The 17,643-nt window shown below is 40.6% G+C and overlaps 2 protein-coding genes and 1 long non-coding RNA gene across 4 annotated transcripts in view; 2 read left to right on the top strand and 1 right to left on the bottom strand.

Annotated features, from left to right (window-relative positions):
- Positions 1-853: 853 nt before the first annotated feature.
- On the top strand, positions 854-13,730 carry LOC100185145 (collagen alpha-5(IV) chain). 2 transcript variants are annotated; one of them, XM_026840141.1, is made up of 41 exons: positions 854-988; positions 1,183-1,272; positions 1,440-1,484; positions 1,552-1,596; positions 1,663-1,725; positions 1,848-1,928; positions 2,104-2,181; positions 2,243-2,305; positions 2,779-2,814; positions 2,895-2,936; positions 4,011-4,097; positions 4,394-4,420; positions 4,488-4,541; positions 4,609-4,671; positions 4,744-4,791; positions 4,847-4,954; positions 5,023-5,236; positions 5,362-5,634; positions 5,824-6,011; positions 6,069-6,159; positions 6,286-6,343; positions 6,409-6,617; positions 6,726-6,836; positions 6,990-7,192; positions 7,298-7,448; positions 7,636-7,749; positions 7,933-8,163; positions 8,250-8,432; positions 8,559-8,711; positions 8,768-8,940; positions 9,078-9,285; positions 9,341-9,525; positions 9,584-9,734; positions 9,844-9,977; positions 10,037-10,181; positions 10,234-10,461; positions 10,660-10,872; positions 11,272-11,421; positions 11,894-12,036; positions 12,278-12,450; positions 12,538-13,730. In XM_026840141.1, the coding sequence occupies exons 1-41, from the start codon at positions 869-871 to the stop codon at positions 12,752-12,754; spliced, it is 5,349 nt and encodes a 1,782-aa protein (XP_026695942.1). In that variant the 5' UTR covers positions 854-868; the 3' UTR covers positions 12,755-13,730. The 2 variants fall into 2 exon arrangements, with proteins under 2 accessions (XP_026695942.1, XP_026695943.1); XM_026840142.1 differs by lacking the exon at positions 4,011-4,097 and adding an exon at positions 3,784-3,861 and having other exon boundaries at positions 12,538-13,726.
- Positions 13,218-17,643, bottom strand: part of LOC113475684 — an 8,460-nt gene continuing 4,034 nt past the window's right edge. The window contains exon 3 of the long non-coding RNA XR_003397431.1: positions 13,218-14,303. This is a non-coding gene — a long non-coding RNA (uncharacterized LOC113475684). The remainder of the gene's footprint in view (positions 14,304-17,643) is intronic.
- Positions 17,212-17,640, top strand: LOC100187513. Its single transcript, XM_002126168.5, has 2 exons — positions 17,212-17,447; positions 17,532-17,640. Exons 1-2 carry the CDS (start codon positions 17,222-17,224, stop codon positions 17,579-17,581), a joined length of 276 nt encoding a protein of 91 aa, XP_002126204.1. The 5' UTR covers positions 17,212-17,221; the 3' UTR covers positions 17,582-17,640.

The following is a 17,643-nucleotide window of genomic DNA, read 5'->3' as shown; positions in this document are numbered from 1 at the left end:
TTACGGTTAATATCGGATAAATACCGGGTGGTAAGACATACAGTTTATAATTTTGTTTAAATAGCGATTACTAAACCTAATTTCGGAATCCCATTAATACAATTTGCGAAAAATATGAAGGGAGAAACGAAACCATCTTATGTTTTGATTTGGTTTCCAGCACTTGCAATGACATCTTCGTTAACAATACAGACAAGTTTAGACCATTATAGCCTACGTGACCTAATGGTGGAACCTCAAGTAGACCGGCGTGTTCTAAACCTGACGTTCTTGTCATGTTCAATTCTTTTACTCTTGCTTTCAATTTAAATCGACTATGGTTCCAGACAGACAATGACGTAAAAAACACCCAACCCTAGTTTTTGCGTGATTGAAAGAGGAAATATGGCAATGACGCGCGGGCAATTTGACGCACGTTTGCCCGACGTAATTGTCTGGTTAGGTGTCGCAAATCATGTTCACCTTCACCGTGTATCCTATCATTGACGCATGAGAGAATTGGCGTCTGTAGTGGCAGAGACTGTGTATTTCTCCACCGCAAATCTGGAAAGTGGTGACTGAGCATTACTGTCGCTCCCTGCTCTCCTTGACTGAGTAATATTACATTACGCTCAAATGTAAAGTCTGGGAATGACGCTTTCGTGGATGTTTTTACTTCTGTCGCAAAGAAACAATCATTTACAAGTGCCACTGTCGCGCCGTCCCGTTTTATGTTAACCGCCCACTTAACAATATTGTTATTTGTTTTGAAACGCACTTGTCCTTTATGTCGTTATACAAAACCCGTTTCATAAATCCATGAAACTGTGGCCACCTGTTTGACACTTTAAACCACAAAGCAAGCAAAGTTTAACATTTATCCCAATAAATGCCTCACCGGTTAGATCAAATATTTAATATTAATTGTATTTGTTTTCAGGCTGTGTATGCATCTGCTGGCTGTGGAGGTGGAGCAGTAACATACTGCAATGCAACGAAAGGAGCAAGAGTAAGCGTTTGTGATTAGTATTTATCCAAAATTACACAAAATTTTAATGAATTGGTATGCTACTCCATATAATATACTATAACCATCTGCATTTTTTGAGTATTTTTATCTTTATTTATTTTGTTTTTTAATTAATTAGTTCTTCATTGTCTTATAAACAGCCATGAAACTAATCATGTTTAACAAATTTACAGGGTATGCCCGGTCTTGAAGGTATGCCAGGACCCCCTGGATTACCTGGTTACCCCGGACCAGAAGGCCCAGTTGGACCAAGAGGTTTAACTGTAAGTTGATGTTATAGTTAATTTTTTAACTAAAATATTGAAATATATATATAAGCCTATTAAAATTCTGTGGATATTTCTAAAAGCCTTAACATGATTGATGCGTTGTGTCAGATCTTAACCATTAGTAATGCATGTATTCTTAATAAGATAATATTTTGGTTTAGGGCAAGTCAGGAAGAGAAGGAATGCAAGGACCAAAAGGGTCAAGAGTAAGTATTGCTGTATTCATGTGCATACATGTTTTATAATTCACCTCTTAACAACCATGCATAACAGGGCAGTCAAGGTGTCCACGGCTATCCTGGAAATCCAGGAATTCCGGTAAGTTCTTTTTTTGGAAACCAGGAAATAAGTATATTAAACATGCCATATTGAATTTTTATACAGGGTATTCCTGGACAAACTGGTGCACCTGGTCCTGAAGGTTTGCCTGGTTGCAATGGAACCAAGGTAAATGTGATTTATTTGTTTCTCAGTCATTTTTTATTGCTTTTACCCTTCATTTCACTCACTCCTGCTTAACCTGCTTAAAAAGTCAATTGTACCAGACATGTAATATATTATCTCTACAGGGAGAATTGGGTCTTGTTGGTCCTCCAGGTCTTGATGGATTCAGTGGCAGACCTGGACCTGCTGGTTCAAAGGGTATGAAGGTCAGTTAGTAATCAATTTCTAATTTTAAACGACTGTCTGTTCTAAAGGCAATCAAAAATGTTAAATTAATATACCGAAATGGTTATGAGTAGTTTACAAAGTTTAAAGGTATTAAACATCGGGTGAAACAAGGTACACAAAGAACAAAGTTTAAAAGGCTAATGCTAATTTCAGGGTCAACCTGGTGAAGTTATCAATATGGTGGCTGGAACAAAAGGAGAACCTGGACTTGATGGTCTATCTGGACCACAGGTATGCACTTATAATTCCTGAGAAAGTGAATTATTGAACTCAATAAACTGTTTTAATGCAGGGAGATGATGGTGAGAATGGTCCCGTTGGTCCCCGAGGTTACATTGGAAACCCTGGCCCACCTGTGAGTTATTTAAGTGTAGCAGCAGCTTTACTTGCATATATGTTTTGTTTAAAAAGGCTTTGTATATAAATATGTCGTTCGATTTAATTAAAATTGAATGACATTTATATTTTCGTTCCTTTTGGACAGAAATTTACCCTGTATTATTGTATTATTATGTTTTATGTTTATACAAGATGTGGGCAGAGATTAGACCATTACCACCCACTCAAATATTTCTTGATTTCATGAGAGATAATCTGCGGGAGTGAGAACTTGTAGTAATAGATTCCGATCTTTCTTAAATGTGTGGGTTGCACCACTGCAGTTAGTTCAATGATAGTCCCAGTAAACAAGTTTGTGCGCTGTGACTAATACACTGAAATATCAAGTTTCTTACCACAGAATTTAACACAACAGAAAAACAAGATTTTTATTTTTTTAATTTTATTAGTAAATAGCAAAGTGTAACCAAATAATTTTTAACTACACAGGGTCCTCCTGGAAATGACGGACCTACTGGAGACAGGGTAAGTAAATAAAATTATGTAAACACTTTAAAACACAAAGTTGTGTATTAGACTTGTGGTAAACAACTTGTTCCCAACAGGGAGAGATGGGTCTTGGATTTCAGGGAGAGAAAGGAGAGAAGGTATGTGAAACTATTTCCTATGAAACCACTTCTAATTTAAATTGACACAGACTGTTTTTCTTGCCAAGACAAACTGTAATATAAGGAATTTTGTTGTTTTTTTGTTTCAATAACTCCTAGAACCTTTTTATGAGATTAATATATTTCTGTTTATATATTTAATTCTTATCCAAGCTAAATTGATATCAGTAGCTATTTTCTATCATTGTGGTATTGTTACTATATGCATACTAAATATAATATAGGATGTTCAGATTGTCCACTTGGCCCAACATAATAAACAATATTCAAGCTTTTTTTTATGAAATCTTAATCTGTGCTTTTAGCGGCTGCATAAAGCGATAGCTATTGCATGCAATGTAAAGTAGTCTAACTTAAACAAATTGCCGAACTAGTGTGGCCCAGTTGTAGAGTAGTGTGCACGATACGCTAAAGCTTTCAAAGAGGTGGCATACATATTAATCTATTTAATGCTGTAATAAATAAATCAAATAGTGTGAGAAGTAAAGATAAAATATCTTTTTATTATTTAAACCAATACAATTAGCAATGCAAATATTTTACTTTCATTTTTTTCTTTTTTTGACACTTTTTGAGCAATTTTCTCACTTTATTGTCATTTAAGCAAACTCTAGCTTAACACTAGCTTTAACTGCATGATGTTAGGCTGCTAGACTAATTCTTTAATAAGATAAATCAATCTAACCTGCAACGCAACTAATCTTGTTCAATTTTAATTTAAACTTGCTGCTGTTTGCCAAATCTGCTGCTGGCTGTCACTACCGCTCTGCTCTTCAATGCTGCTCTTCACATTTGATGCTTCTGCTGTGCATGGTTTAATGCAAAGGGAGAACCTGGCTTGCCCGGCAACTCAGGCACGCGGGGAGATTTAGACGCTCAGACTGGAGGCGCTGACTTTTTCATAGTGGGTTTACGTTTTATTTGTTTAAACTGGTGCTATGTTCCGTTTTCTTTTCAAATTCAACCCCAAAATGCTGCCAAGGACATTCTGAACACCCCATCTGCGAGCTAAGCTGTAAAACAGCTCACAGTTTAATTTACCCAAAATAATAGGGCCCCCCTGGTCTTCCTGGACCTCCAGGTCAAAGTATAATTGATGAAAGTAAAGAAACACCAACCACAGATATTAACCAACCAGTTGTAAGTTTTCTACTGTGATATTTACATTTAGCTAACTGTCATTCCCAAACCAGTTGATTTATGATACCGGGGTTTTGTTTGCAACTTCTTGTGTATGTTAGTATGAGTATTATCACCACTGGCCATAATGCTAGGTCCAGGTGGGTAAGTACAATTTGCATTTTAAAATCCATGTTGCAGACATACAATGGCACTGTAACATGAAATTTATTGTCTGCTTATGTAATGATGAGTATGTAACACTACAACGTAGTTTAAAAACAAAGCACTTGCTGTAACTATTGATTACATTGCAGGGCCCACCAGGAAAAGATGGTTTGCCGGTAAGTTGTTGAGTTATGTGATAGTTAAACCCTCAAGGCGTTTTTGCCTAATCTGTGTTTTGTTTAGGGAGGTAAAGGTGACAGAGGTGAAAAGGGAGAACGTGGAGACACTGGTTTTACTGTAAGTTCTAAAACCCTCTAATGTGTTATATTACTCCAGTGCTTGTTTAAACACTGATTTCTTAAAGGGACTTCCGGGCATGAAAGGAGGCAAGGGTGATAAGGGAGAAATGGGACCATTAGGACCACAGGTTGGTAAACCATATAAATAAATTATTTGAACTTGCCAAATTCTTAATATTGAATATTCAAATGCATTTCAGAGCACAAAGGTTGGAAAGCCAGGAACCCCCGGTATCAATGGATATGACGTAAGTTACTGCTATGATTATGCAGTGGAAAAAGTACTAAACCTATGATATACAGGGTTCTAAGGGTGAGCCTGGTTATCCCGGTCAACCAGGAAGGACAGGACCTAAAGGAAACAAAGGAGAAGATGGTGAATCTGGTTTGCCTGGTCCACCAGGATACCCTGTAAGATTTATCAAACGATTTACCTATGTTTTTAGAATTAATTTACCAATTTTGTATTTTTTTCACAGGGAGAAAGTGGTTCTGCAGGAAAAGTTGGTCCTCCTGGTCCCACTGGTCCAGCTGGTGAAAAAGGTTCTATGGGTTTTCCAGGGATGGCGGGTTTGAATGGTCTCAAAGGAGCTGCTGGAATTCCCGGTACACCTGGAGATCAAGGACCCAGAGGAAATCCTGGGTTTGGTCTACAAGGCCCGCCTGGACCACCTGGTCCATCTGGTCAACCAGGTAATGATGTATATGAAATATAGGCGTTTATGTTATTAACAGTAAGTTTAAAATTACGATTGCTAAGTTATGTGAAATCCATCATAATGTTGCTATTTATGTTCTTTATTCATTTCAATACATAGGTCTTCCTGGTCAACCCGGTCTTAAGGGTAACATTGGTGAGCCTGGTCAACCCGGTGAGCGTGGTTTGACTGTTGAAGGACCACCAGGACAAGATGGTCGTCCAGGTAGCAATGGTAGACCTGGTTTACCCGGACCAACTGGACCTAAAGGCTCACCAGGCACTGATGCAGTGATTACACACGAAATCATGGAAGAAATGGTTACTCCCGGGCCCCCTGGTCAGCCAGGGTCCCCAGGTCCACCAGGCCGTGTTGGCTCTCCTGGATTCCCAGGTGAATTATAACATCCTATTCAAATATTTTTTGTATATTTCTATTCACTGCAGGGTTTAAGTGCCAATGCTATAACTAACCCTTACGAATTACCACTGCTAAATTAACTCCTCATTAAAAAAAATGTGTAATTTTTACTGTAATCAGGAATCTCATCCTTCCTATTATTCACTGTCTGTTTTTTTATAGGTCGCTCTGGTGCTGCTGGTCCAAAAGGAGAAGAATGTGGCTTGTGTCCAGCTGGTCCTAAAGGTTCCACTGGTGAAGCTGGAAATCCTGGCACCCCTGGTATACCCGGAGAAATGGGCTCCCATGGTGCAAAGGGTGGGAAAGGCCAGAAAGGTTTTGCTGGATTCCCTGGACTTCCAGGGCAATTGGTAAGTTGGTAATGTGTAGTTCTTGTAATGGAATATTCAAGGTTTGTTATATTTCAGGGAAATGATGGACCAGAAGGAGAGATTGGACCTCCTGGTGCAAAGGGAGAAGTTGGAGAACTCAATATTATTCGCGTGAAAGGAGACAAAGGTAACTTAACCTACATTTTAAAAATTTATAAGAAAACTTTTATTCTTGTTGTTTCTACTGCTTTTTCACTTTTGTATGATTTTCTATATTTTGTGGCCTTCCCTGTGATTTTTTTGTATTTTGTAGGATCCCCTGGATTTGTTGGACCAGCTGGTTTGCCAGGCAGATCAGGAGCTCCTGGAAGGTAGTATGATGGCTCTAGTTAGAACTGGTAGCGGTTTTCCTAATGATAATCGTGTTTTTTGTTAGGGATGGTCTTAATGGAGAACGGGGTGCCAAGGGTAGCAAAGGTGAAATTGGTTTTCCTGGACCACTTGGTCTGTCGGGTGAAACCGGAAACCCAGGTATTCCTGGAGCACCCGGTCGTGATGGTCAGGATCTTCCTGGAGAAACTGGTGAACCAGGAGCGAAGGGAGACAGAGGAAACTCAGGAGGTCTTGGGTTCCCTGGTCCACCAGGTAAAGAAAATTTGTATTTGTTAAATAAGTTATATATTAATTGTGTTAACACAAAACCACACAAAGTCAGCTTATTCGTTCACATTTAAACCATGGCTGTATTTGTAGGACAAAAGGGAGAACCTGCACGGTCAAGAGTTATTCCCGGAGAGCAAGGAGAAGTTGGTAATACAGGTTTACCTGGAACCCCTGGAAGACCTGGAGAAGCAGGAGAGAAAGGTATATTTTGCTGCTTGAAAAGACATTTTCAATAATAGATTTTTTTGGTATTAGCATTTGTAATAGATAAAAGGTGAAAAATAGTTCTTGCTGACACATTTATGCATCTTTTAAAATGTTATCCAGAAATGTTCATGATATATTTTTGCACAGGTGAGGATGGTTTACAAGGCTACCCAGGATTTGCTGGAAGAAAAGGAGAAAAGGGATCACAAGGCCCAGCTGGTCGATCAGTTCGTGGTGAGCCTGGTGCTGTAGGTATTCCTGGTGAAACTGGTCAACCTGGAAAGAAAGGAAGCGCTGGTAGGCCTGGATTTGATGGTATGCCAGGCTTAGATGGTCTACCGGGAGAAAAAGTGAGTTCACATAATATACAGCATACTTCTACAAATTAAAAGATGTTATTTCTCTATTGCGAATGTATGGGGTTGTTTTACAAATAAAATAAAATCATTTTTCAGGGAAAAGATGCTTTTGGATACCCTGGTCCTAGAGGTACTCAGGGCAGTAGAGGAAGCCCAGGAGCACCAGGTGTAATTGGTGAACAAGGACCTCCTGGACCAGCTGGACGCCGAGGACCTGCAGGGCCTGATGGAGAAGATGGAAAAGATGGTAAAACAAATGTTGGATATTTATGGCCGGCCTATTTTTCATAGTTCGTCAAAATTAAGTAAAAACTGAATTTTTGGACCCAACCTATGACATTCTTTAAGTAATACGCATTTTTGTTATAAAACAACAACACTTATGTGTCTATTGTAATTTTGTTTTTGTTTTGTAACTAAGCATTAAATTAAAGGTCAACCTGGATTTGATGGTCTTACTGGTCGACCTGGACAGAAGGGCGAACCTGGTAGTGCAAGACTTGGACCTATTGGACCAGCAGGACCTCAAGGAGAAACAGGATTACCAGGTACTTTAGTTGGTGAACTGAGTCCTTATTTATTGTTATATATAAAATTTAGTTTACATTTTAATTTTCTTTTAAATTCAAGCCTCAAGGCATCAGTTGTTCAGCTCCAACGCATCAGTTGTTATTGTTTCACAGTTTTTATTTAAGTTTATTGCTTATACATCATCATACATTTTTTCGCAGGTTATCCGGGATCACAAGGTGAGCCTGGAGAACCAGGTCTTCCTGGTACTGATATAGTTGGAATGAAAGGTGAACAGGGTAGCCCAGGTTCAGAAGGTTATCCTGGCTTGCAGGGTGTGACTGGTTCACCAGGCCGTACTGGTTTACCTGGTTTAGATGGCTCAGCTGGACCTCCTGGAAAAGAGGGACCAACAGGTCCACAAGGTTTGCAAGGTCGCTCGGGTCCTATGGGTGAGTTTTGATAGTTTTTGAAAATTTCATGCAAATGTTCCTTTTCTTTTCTTAAAGACAGCAGAATTAATATCCATTTTCATTAGGTTTCCCTGGAAGAAAAGGTGAGCCTGGTAACCCCGGTTTACCTGGTTCTGATGGTTTACCAGGGGCTGAGGGTTCACCTGGTGAGGATGGTGCACCTGGTTTCCGTGGTCCACTTGGCCAGAAAGGAGAACCAGCTGAGGTTGCAGCTCATTTGCTTCAACCTGGTGAAAAGGGAGAACAAGGTAAGATTCCATAGGGTTGTTAAGTGTATGAACATTTTTTTTGATTGATATTGGAGAAAAAGTTTAATGTGTTGTTTGTGTTTTAAAATGTGTGTTGTTTGTGTTATAACATCTTTGTGGTTTTAGGTGATAAAGGAGAAACGGGTCCAGCAGGTTTGGCAGGACTTTATGGTTACCCTGGTAAGAAAGGTGAGCAAGGTTTGGTGGGTGAAAAGGGAGCGCGAGGACCACGTGGCCTTACTGGGTTAGATGGCCTTCCTGGAACACAAGGAGAACAAGGTTTGTTTTGTTTTCTTGAGTCCAATGCACATTTACTGAAGTCTATGTATATTTAGGTACACCTGGTAGTCCAGGAGATTTGGGTCTTCCTGGTCCTGAAGGGCCACCGGGACCACAAGGGGAACAAGGAACAATTGGACTTCCTGGTTCTCGTGGGTATCCTGGACTTCCCGGACAAAAAGGAGCAAAGAGTACATTGCCTGGATTGCCAGGGGTTGATGGTTTACCTGTAAGTTTAAAGTTTAATACTAAACCTCTTGCGAATGGTAGAAACGTACAACTGTTAGAACTTTTTTCTTGAAAATACATTGTTTTTAAACATTCTTTTTTCTCCTAGCTCATTATACCTTGTTTTATTTTTTTAAGGGCAAAGATGGTTTAGATGGTGAACCAGGTATGCCTGGTAAAGACGGCCAGGTTGGTTTGCCTGGTAGGAATGGTTTGCCAGGACCAAAAGGAGGCAGAGGTAACTCTGGTCTCATGGGATTCCCCGGTGAAAGTGGTGAAAAGGGTAACACTGGTCCGGCGGGTGAAAGAGGTTTCCCAGGCCAACAAGGTCTTCCTGGTATTGGAGGTATGTAAAACATACCATTAAATGTACGCAGATCTTACAGATAATTTTGCTTTAGGTTTGGAAGGTCTGCCAGGTGTTCAAGGAGAGAAGGGCAGAACTGGTTTACCTGGAAGACAGGGTCTTGATGGTTTGCCCGGAGAGGCTGGGTTACCTGGTGACTCTGTTCCTGGACCTGTAGGTTTGCCTGGCAGACAAGGCCTTCCAGGAGAAGAGGGGATGATCGGACTTCCAGGGTTACCTGTAAGTTTTCTATAGGTCATGTTTAATTGAACACATGCAAATATTGGTTGTAATTCAGGGACCAAGAGGCCTGCCAGGACTTAAAGGTGAAATGGGATTTTTGGGACCTGAAGGTCCTTCAGGAAGACAAGGACAACCAGGACCCAGGGGTGCTACAGTTAAAGGAGAGATTGGGGCAACTGGACCATCTGGCCCAGCTGGAGAATCAGGTATTTATTCTTCTGCAACATCTAGTGAATATTTGATTTTTTTGTTATCAAATAACAATTTTTGATCAATTTGTTTGACTTTTATTTAAATACTTTACTTTCTTACCAGGACCAACCGGACCACCGGGTCTTCCTGGATTACCAGGTTTATTGGGCAAGAAAGGAGAGCCTGGTCCAACTGGTGAGCCTGGATTCAATGGTTTCGAAGGAAAGCCTGGTGCTAAGGGTCAAACGGGCTTACCTGTAAGTAAAAACATAAATTATGTCTGGCAAACATTTACATGTAATTTTGCTTTACACAGGGTTCAACCGGACTTCCTGGTTTAGCTGGTTTCGCTGGTGAGCAGGGTGAACCTGGTTTTCCTGGAATGAAAGGAAGGCCCGGAGAACCAGGTGCACAGGGTCTGCCTGGTCTTGAAGGTCCACCTGGTGAAAAAGGAGAAAGAGGTAACAACGTACTTAATGTTAACGCTGGGCTGTTTTTAATTAGTATTTAAAGGTACAACCGGTCTTCGCGGAGAGGACGCACAGCCGATCTTTAGAGAAGGAGAAAAAGGAGAATCTGGATCTCCAGGACCTGTTGGACCCAGGGGTTTCCCTGGTCAAGTTGGACGACAAGGAACGCCCGGTACACGGGGTCAGAAGGGTGAAATTGGTCAGGAGGGTATACCTGGGTTGCCGGGTTTGGCTGGCGACCGTGGGGAGCCCGGTCCACAAGGTTTGGTTGGTAAGTGGATTTGTTCATAGTAACTTAGATGGTTCACTATTTGGTGTTGACACACACACGTTTTTCATAGTACTTCACTAAACTCAATGTGTGTTTTGTATGTTTGTTGTATACGTTGGTTATGCTGTGGTTATGTGTGTTCTAGTTATGCGTATGTTCATTTCCGTTTGAACGAGCTCTAATGTTGCGTGCGTTTAGGCGCGCAAGGTCTGCCCGGTGAAGACGGTCTTCCTGGAGCTAACGGTCTTCCTGGTACCCCCGGTCCATCAGCACTTTTCCATGGCTACTTTGTCACTCGCCACAGTCAAACAACATATGTTCCCGATTGCCCTCTGAACATGAGGAAATTGTGGGACGGCTACTCCCTGCTTTATATTCAAGGAAACGAACGTTCACACGGCCAAGATCTGGGTACGTTACAACGACTCACAAGCAATAGATTTCCCGAACCTAAACCGTGTTACTGGTAGCAACTTATATATTATAAGTATAGTATAATGGGGGAAGATGGGACACCTTTTCGTTTAGTTTTCTCTTTTCATTTGGTGGTAAACAAAGAACATTCAATGAATTATAAAACTGTATCTTCACGACTTCCACAGACCGTTGTTACTTGTTTTAAACACGATCAGGCTATTTGGATATTATGTGTTAAAGGTGTCCCATCTTCCCCCACTCTACTATATTTATATTATAGAATGGCGTAAGGGTGTGTAATTCGGAAATATTGGGAAGTATGTACGGACAGTGTTCACTTTACCCCACAGTATAATATGTCCTTATGCTCACAATCCTACTCAACTACTTCAGGTTCGGCTGGTTCCTGCTTACGTAGATTCAATACAATGCCCTTCATGTTCTGCGCCGTAGACAACAGTTGTCGGGTGGCATCAAGAAACGATTATTCTTTCTGGCTTTCTACACCCGAGCCCTTCCCCATGTCCATGGAGGCAGTTACAGGTGTGTGGATATTAAACTTAACATACAAATGTACATTAAAGCGTATTGTAAGCAATGCCATCCAAGTTCACGTTTTTTTCTCGTGAGTAGCATTGTGACGAATTAGGTTAGAGCGCCCGCCTCTTGCTTAAAATTGCATTCTCGGTCTGATGTTGCCGCCAGTGTAGTCATGTTTGCAAGGCCTAAAACGGTTATATTTAAAACTCAATAGTTAGTAATGGGTGACTGTTTCGGTTTGTCCCCAGTTGTCAGCTATGTATACAAAAAGCAAAAATATATATTTTGCCACAATGGTACCTTACATGTCAGTGGACACAAGATGTATGAAATAGAACACCTGTTATAATTTCTGAAATAATAATTTCTTCCATGTTTCGTTAGGTTGTTTTTTCGTCTTTGTGCTTTGATTGCACAACGAAATTCTTATGTATGATGTCATTTCGTAAAATAACTTCCTTATCATGTCCTGCAGGTTCTGCTATCGAGCCATACATCAGCAGATGCGCCGTGTGTGAGACTCCCTCGCTGACAATCGCTGTCCACAGCCAGTCTGATCTCATACCAGACTGCCCGGAGAACTGGATAAGTTTGTGGATCGGCTACAGTTTTGTCATGGTATGTGATCTTATGGATGTTTAATGTATGTATTATGTTCAGAGTCAGATATGGATTTCGAGCGGACAGTTTGAAATGATCAGAATATGTCAATCTTACCATCATCACGATTCAGTAGTTTCCTAAATGTTCAACTCATGCAGATTGGAATAATTTAAATTACTTTATCATTAACAGCTTGATAGGCTGGGGAAGTAGAAGTCTAGTGTTGTATAGTTTTTATTACATGATATTGTTTTAGCACACCGGAGCTGGTGCCGAGGGCAGCGGACAATCTCTGCAGTCGCCTGGTTCCTGTTTGGAGGATTTCAGAGCCGGGCCCTTTATTGAATGTCACGGACGAGGTACATGTAACCAATACGCCAACGGGTACAGCTTCTGGCTTGCAACTATCATGCCACAAAACCAGTTCAGGTGCGTACTTTGTGATCCTATTTAGCGAGAGCAATTGTATTAGTTCGACTTATCTTGCTGAAATAGTAACTCTCGGTGAATCCGCAGACAACCTATCTCGGAAACGCTAAAAGCGGGAACACTGCGACAACGTGTCAGTCGGTGCCAGGTCTGCATGAGAGGAGACTTTGATACCAATAGCAACGGTGGAGGGGGAGCGGGTCGGGGCGACAATGCTACATTCAACAGGCGCCGTGCTGCGGCTCATCGAGGACCGTCGGAGGACGCCGGAAGAACAAGCAGTCATGTGAGGCACACCGGCTGAGCAAAACGAAGTGATAACGGGACAACTCCAGCCTAGTTTTCTAGGGGACATTTTCTAATTTAAACCAATTATCGTTGTTAAAACCGCTCGCGGATGTGTGAGAAACGACCATAGTTTATCTTTTTTAGGGCTACACGCACATGGAATACCGGTCATGTTACACTTATGCATCGGTGTGTGTACCGCGGTTGCAATATGTATTCCGTTTGAAACGTTTTCAGCCTTTCTTGTCCCAAGCCTTTTGTTTCAAAGATCAGCATAGTAATAACCGTCTGCTGACGGTTTCGACCGAGTGTTCTTTGGTCCCGACCAACATAGCACAAATGTGGTAAAGGAAAGAAATAGTTATATTTGTTTATTTTTCGAAGGTTTTCGCTTTGACTCCGCACTTCGCCTTACTTGTGTGACATTCAGCATATCTTCTCTTTTATCACCCAACTGAATTTACATAAACGACCGACTCGACACGCATGCATGGGCAAAGGTCTGTCACAGCTTAAGTGCCCCCCAAACAACAACTTTGACACCGAACTCGCTGAAAAACGCGCTAAAAACCCATAGTTTATGCAAATTCCTTTCGTCGCCGATTATTTAATAGTGTTATCGTAACGCTGTAGGCCTAACTATCACTTTACTAATAACCGTCGCATACCGGATTTCACTTTCGCCATATAACATCCACAATCACTAACAGCAACGCTTTCCAGCATCATTACGCAATAGGAGCAGTATTAGCGTGCGTGGCCACAGCGGCCCGTCACGCCCAACTTGTACAGAAGTTTTACCATATAGTCAGCTCGATTAACCGTTTTGCCACTTTGTGCTGGCAATCAATTCATTTTGGTGGCTCCTGAAAGCGGCGTTAATCGCCGATTGTGTTGTGTCGTATGTTGCTATATAACTTTTTAAACCTACCATGTGTGTTTTTGTAATGACTTTGTATTGGCGCTACTGAAATACAATACTTTGTATGAAATATAGTATAGTGTTTAGCGTGCTTACCAACTCAGTAATAGGCTACGCTTTTTTAACACCCACCGACCCACGGGGTAGTAAATGCAGATTTGCAACTACTTATTGATTTCTAAGTGGTAGAACAACGATAGTCGGATAACCTATGGGCGTTCTGTTTAACACGCCTCTATGCCGCTCTTGACTATTTTTGGGAGATTTTTTGGTATGTATTAATGATGGTATCGACAAGCCATAAGGAACACTTAGTTGGGGCAATTCCTATTAAGTGTCCTTTTCAAGAGCACATATGCCCCCCATTGGGTGCAACGATGAACCTTATACCCGCAACGTCCTGGTTACAGGCAACAGACGCGCTAACCGCCACTGGCCGGATTTAATAATCAATAAACCATCAATTTCGACTTTGGCGTTTGGACTGAACGGTCGCAATGCCTCGCGCACTAGTTACGCTGCAAAAGTTTCTGCGCCCTTTCTGATGAGAAGACCTGCATGTTTGGCAGTAAGAACGATAAATGTAATGGTAGAGGAAGAGCTCTGTAAGTTAGTTAAGAGAGTTGATTTCGCACTCGGAAATCTTGTTGGTATTGCAACCAGAAAAGGTAAATTTGTGTATTTTACCTGCAAAGATAGGCAGGCGCCATTGATATAACGAAAAAAATGTCAAACATGACAACATCAGGCTGTCCGCCTATATGGAAGCATCAAAACAAGAGTTGCCATCGGGTGAGTTCCAATTTCTATATGGAAAATGAAACGATAAAGAAATTCGTCGAAACACATTTTTGTAAAGTGGACACCATAGCAAAAAGAATAAGCTTGGCCTCTTATCGGGATTAATAATTCTGAACATCGAAACAGAAGATATAAAAGCGAACCAAATACCGTCCTGTATTAACAGTGATGGATTTGAATGTTATGTCTCATAAACCGGCCAAACCATTACCTTATTTACCTGTAAATACTGCCAAAAGCCAGGTCATAAGCAAGCAGAATGCCCTGCCAGAACAAAGGACTACCCTTTATTATCACAACAAACCGAAGGCGAGAACGATAAGAGGAATAGTACAACTCAGAAAGCAACCGAAACCACACAGCCAACGAGAACTGCCAGAAGCTCAAAGCGCCCTCTAACAAGCCCAGAACCCTCACGTCCTAGATCCAAGTCGACAACTCTAAATGAGACTAGCTGCGAAGTAAGTCTTCTGCCCCGGGTGTAATCGCGAGGGCCGCGTCCAACCAGAATGCAAACGCCTGCACGACTGGCTGCGAAGACATGTTGCGAAGACATGTTGCTCAACCACCAAGCGTTTCCTCGTCAACTCAACGTCAACAAAGACGCCGTGTGCACTGTGCAAGGAGTTATTGGTATATGCATATATGGCGACACCTTATGACGAAGGGCGCCAACATTAAACCAATCTAATCAGCATGACACACACAAAGCTCGCTGTTGTTGAAGTCAAGCGCATTGGTATTAGCATAGATACCTAATCATATTTTCAGGTATATATGGTATTAGTCAATGTATCAAGAGCAATATATCAAAATTTTTATGTTATAAAAACCAACATAAAATGAACTAAGTTCCTGAACAAACCGCATTTATTTTGATGATGAAATGCGCGGTTCAGTGTTACTTTCATATTATTTCAGCTTTATAGTCAATGCTGCGTTGTTCTAACGTGATTGTCACTTTGGAACCTGAGTTTGTAAAAACTGAATAAAGTTAAAACGATGTATCTTGCTGGCGCTTTTTGTATAAACCTACCGAGAAAGTTTAGAAGTTTCTAATAGACAGGATAATTCAAATCACACCTTTCTTGTTAAACTAGCCGAATTTTTAAGAAAAAGCAATCGGTTTGGTTCAGTGGTAATTTCATGACGTAAGTTTGTCTGTGGTTGAAATAGCCATCTATATACACAAGTCTGCAGCTCGACTAACTACTAAGCGAACAAGCAATTTCACAAACCGCCTTTAAATTTGTTATCATGTTTAAAATTTAATAACCTTAATATAGTGGTGTGCGGTAAGATGGAACACCTTTGGCACATAATATCCTGTTATCCTGGTCGTGTTTTCAACAATTAACAACGGTCCATGGGTGTCGTCAGGATACGGTTTATAAATTTTTAAATATTGTCAGTTTACTGTACCAAATAGGACAAGAAAACAGGATGAAAATGTGTCCCATCTTCCCCCCTATACTACATACTGTTACGGATATTTATACTGAAATTGCGCGGTCCAGTATTACGTTAATCTTATTTCAGCTTTATAGTCAATGTTGTGTTGTTCTAACGTGATTGTCACTTTGGAAACAGAGTTGGTGAAAAGCAAATTAAACCAACTTGTCTTGCTCGCACTTTGTGTATAGACCTACCGAGAGAGTTTAGAAGCATCTATAATAGACCGGATAATTCAAGTCACGTACGTTTCGTGCTAAGTTGAGAAACGTTTAAGAAAAAGCAATCGGTTTACTCTCATGGTACTCTCCACCCCTCCTCGTCTATTCAACAGGAAATAAGAAAAGATTTGTCCCTTACAGATTACACGCAGGTTTTAATCGCGTATACTTTAAATGTAATATGAGGTGTACTGTAGTTACACTATCTGTACACATACCCCTTATACTAAGTAGATAGGATAGGCTAGGTGTGACATTGTGGGGTCGCTTGGAAAGACAAAAAATGGTAAGGGAGTTAATTTTACGAATCACATCACAATCGGTCCCCAGAACGATGGTTACAGAAATTAACGTACACGGCGTTTCATGCTAATATAAACTGGCTTTGCTACTGTTTCAAAAACTTTTATATACGTACAATTAAGAAACATAATCGACCTGGCTTTAAGTAAACCCCAAACCCTTGCCAAATGCGTTGGTAAACCTCATTGGAGTTTGGTATATAATATCATAGAGTTTGGCCTATACATGCGTATAAGTATATATACATATCTGGTGGTACAGGTACATGTTTATTCAGTACATTTAATGTAGTCATACATTTTAAAAATAGAACTGTAGTAGGGTGGGGATACCTTATCCTTCTATTTTCTCGTCACATTTGGTGGTAAACAGAGAATATTTAAATAATTATAAAAATCCTATCCTCACGACTCCCATAGACCGTTGTTAATTGTTTAAAACAGAACCAGGATATTTGAATATTCTGTGCTACAGGTGTCCCATCTTTCCCCGCCCTAATATACCGTGGAAACACATATCCATAAGTAAATAAAACTACGCGAGGCAAACAAAAAGATGGTTAAGTCTAACCAGTGATCACCCAACCAACATATAGAAAGCGTTAAGATAAACTTATGTGCAACACATCGATCTGGCACTTACTGAGAAATATTCATAGATCCCAGAAAATGAGAAAAAGTTTATACAGAAACAATTGCGTCAGATAGCTGAATAAGAAAAAGGAATTCTGCTATAAAACCTCGTTCGCAAGTGATAAACCGCAGATCATTCTGAACAACCAAAAATGAACTTTAAAGTAACATTCGTGATTGCTGTTTTGCTCGCCTGCGTCCTAGCAACCTCCGGGCTTGCTCGCAGGAGACGACGAATTGCAGGTAAAATTGGTGGTGGAGTTGCCAAAACAGCAGCGGAATTAGCAGCTGAACAAGCTCTTGAATCTTCAACCGGTGGTGGCAGTTGGTCTCCATGGACAAAATGGAACCAGCAACGAAAAATGGAAAATGCTATGAGTAAGCGACTGTTATAATGTTTTAACTTTACTTTGTCGCCAGCTATGCATATTATTTAAATGACACTGTTATAATATATTACAGATGACGAAATGGATGCTGAACTTCTCCTCAATCTTTTGAAAGAAGAGTAAGCATTCTTATGCTTGGTCGCGGGTGCGTTTTTCAGGACAAAATTAATATTGTAACAAACTTA

The sequence above is a fragment of the Ciona intestinalis genome, unplaced genomic scaffold (genome assembly GCF_000224145.3).
Source record: "Ciona intestinalis unplaced genomic scaffold, KH HT001140.1, whole genome shotgun sequence".
NCBI lineage: Eukaryota > Metazoa > Chordata > Ascidiacea > Phlebobranchia > Cionidae > Ciona > Ciona intestinalis.
Note: the sequence above shows the minus strand (reverse complement) of the source record. Positions and strands in the feature narration are given on the sequence as shown.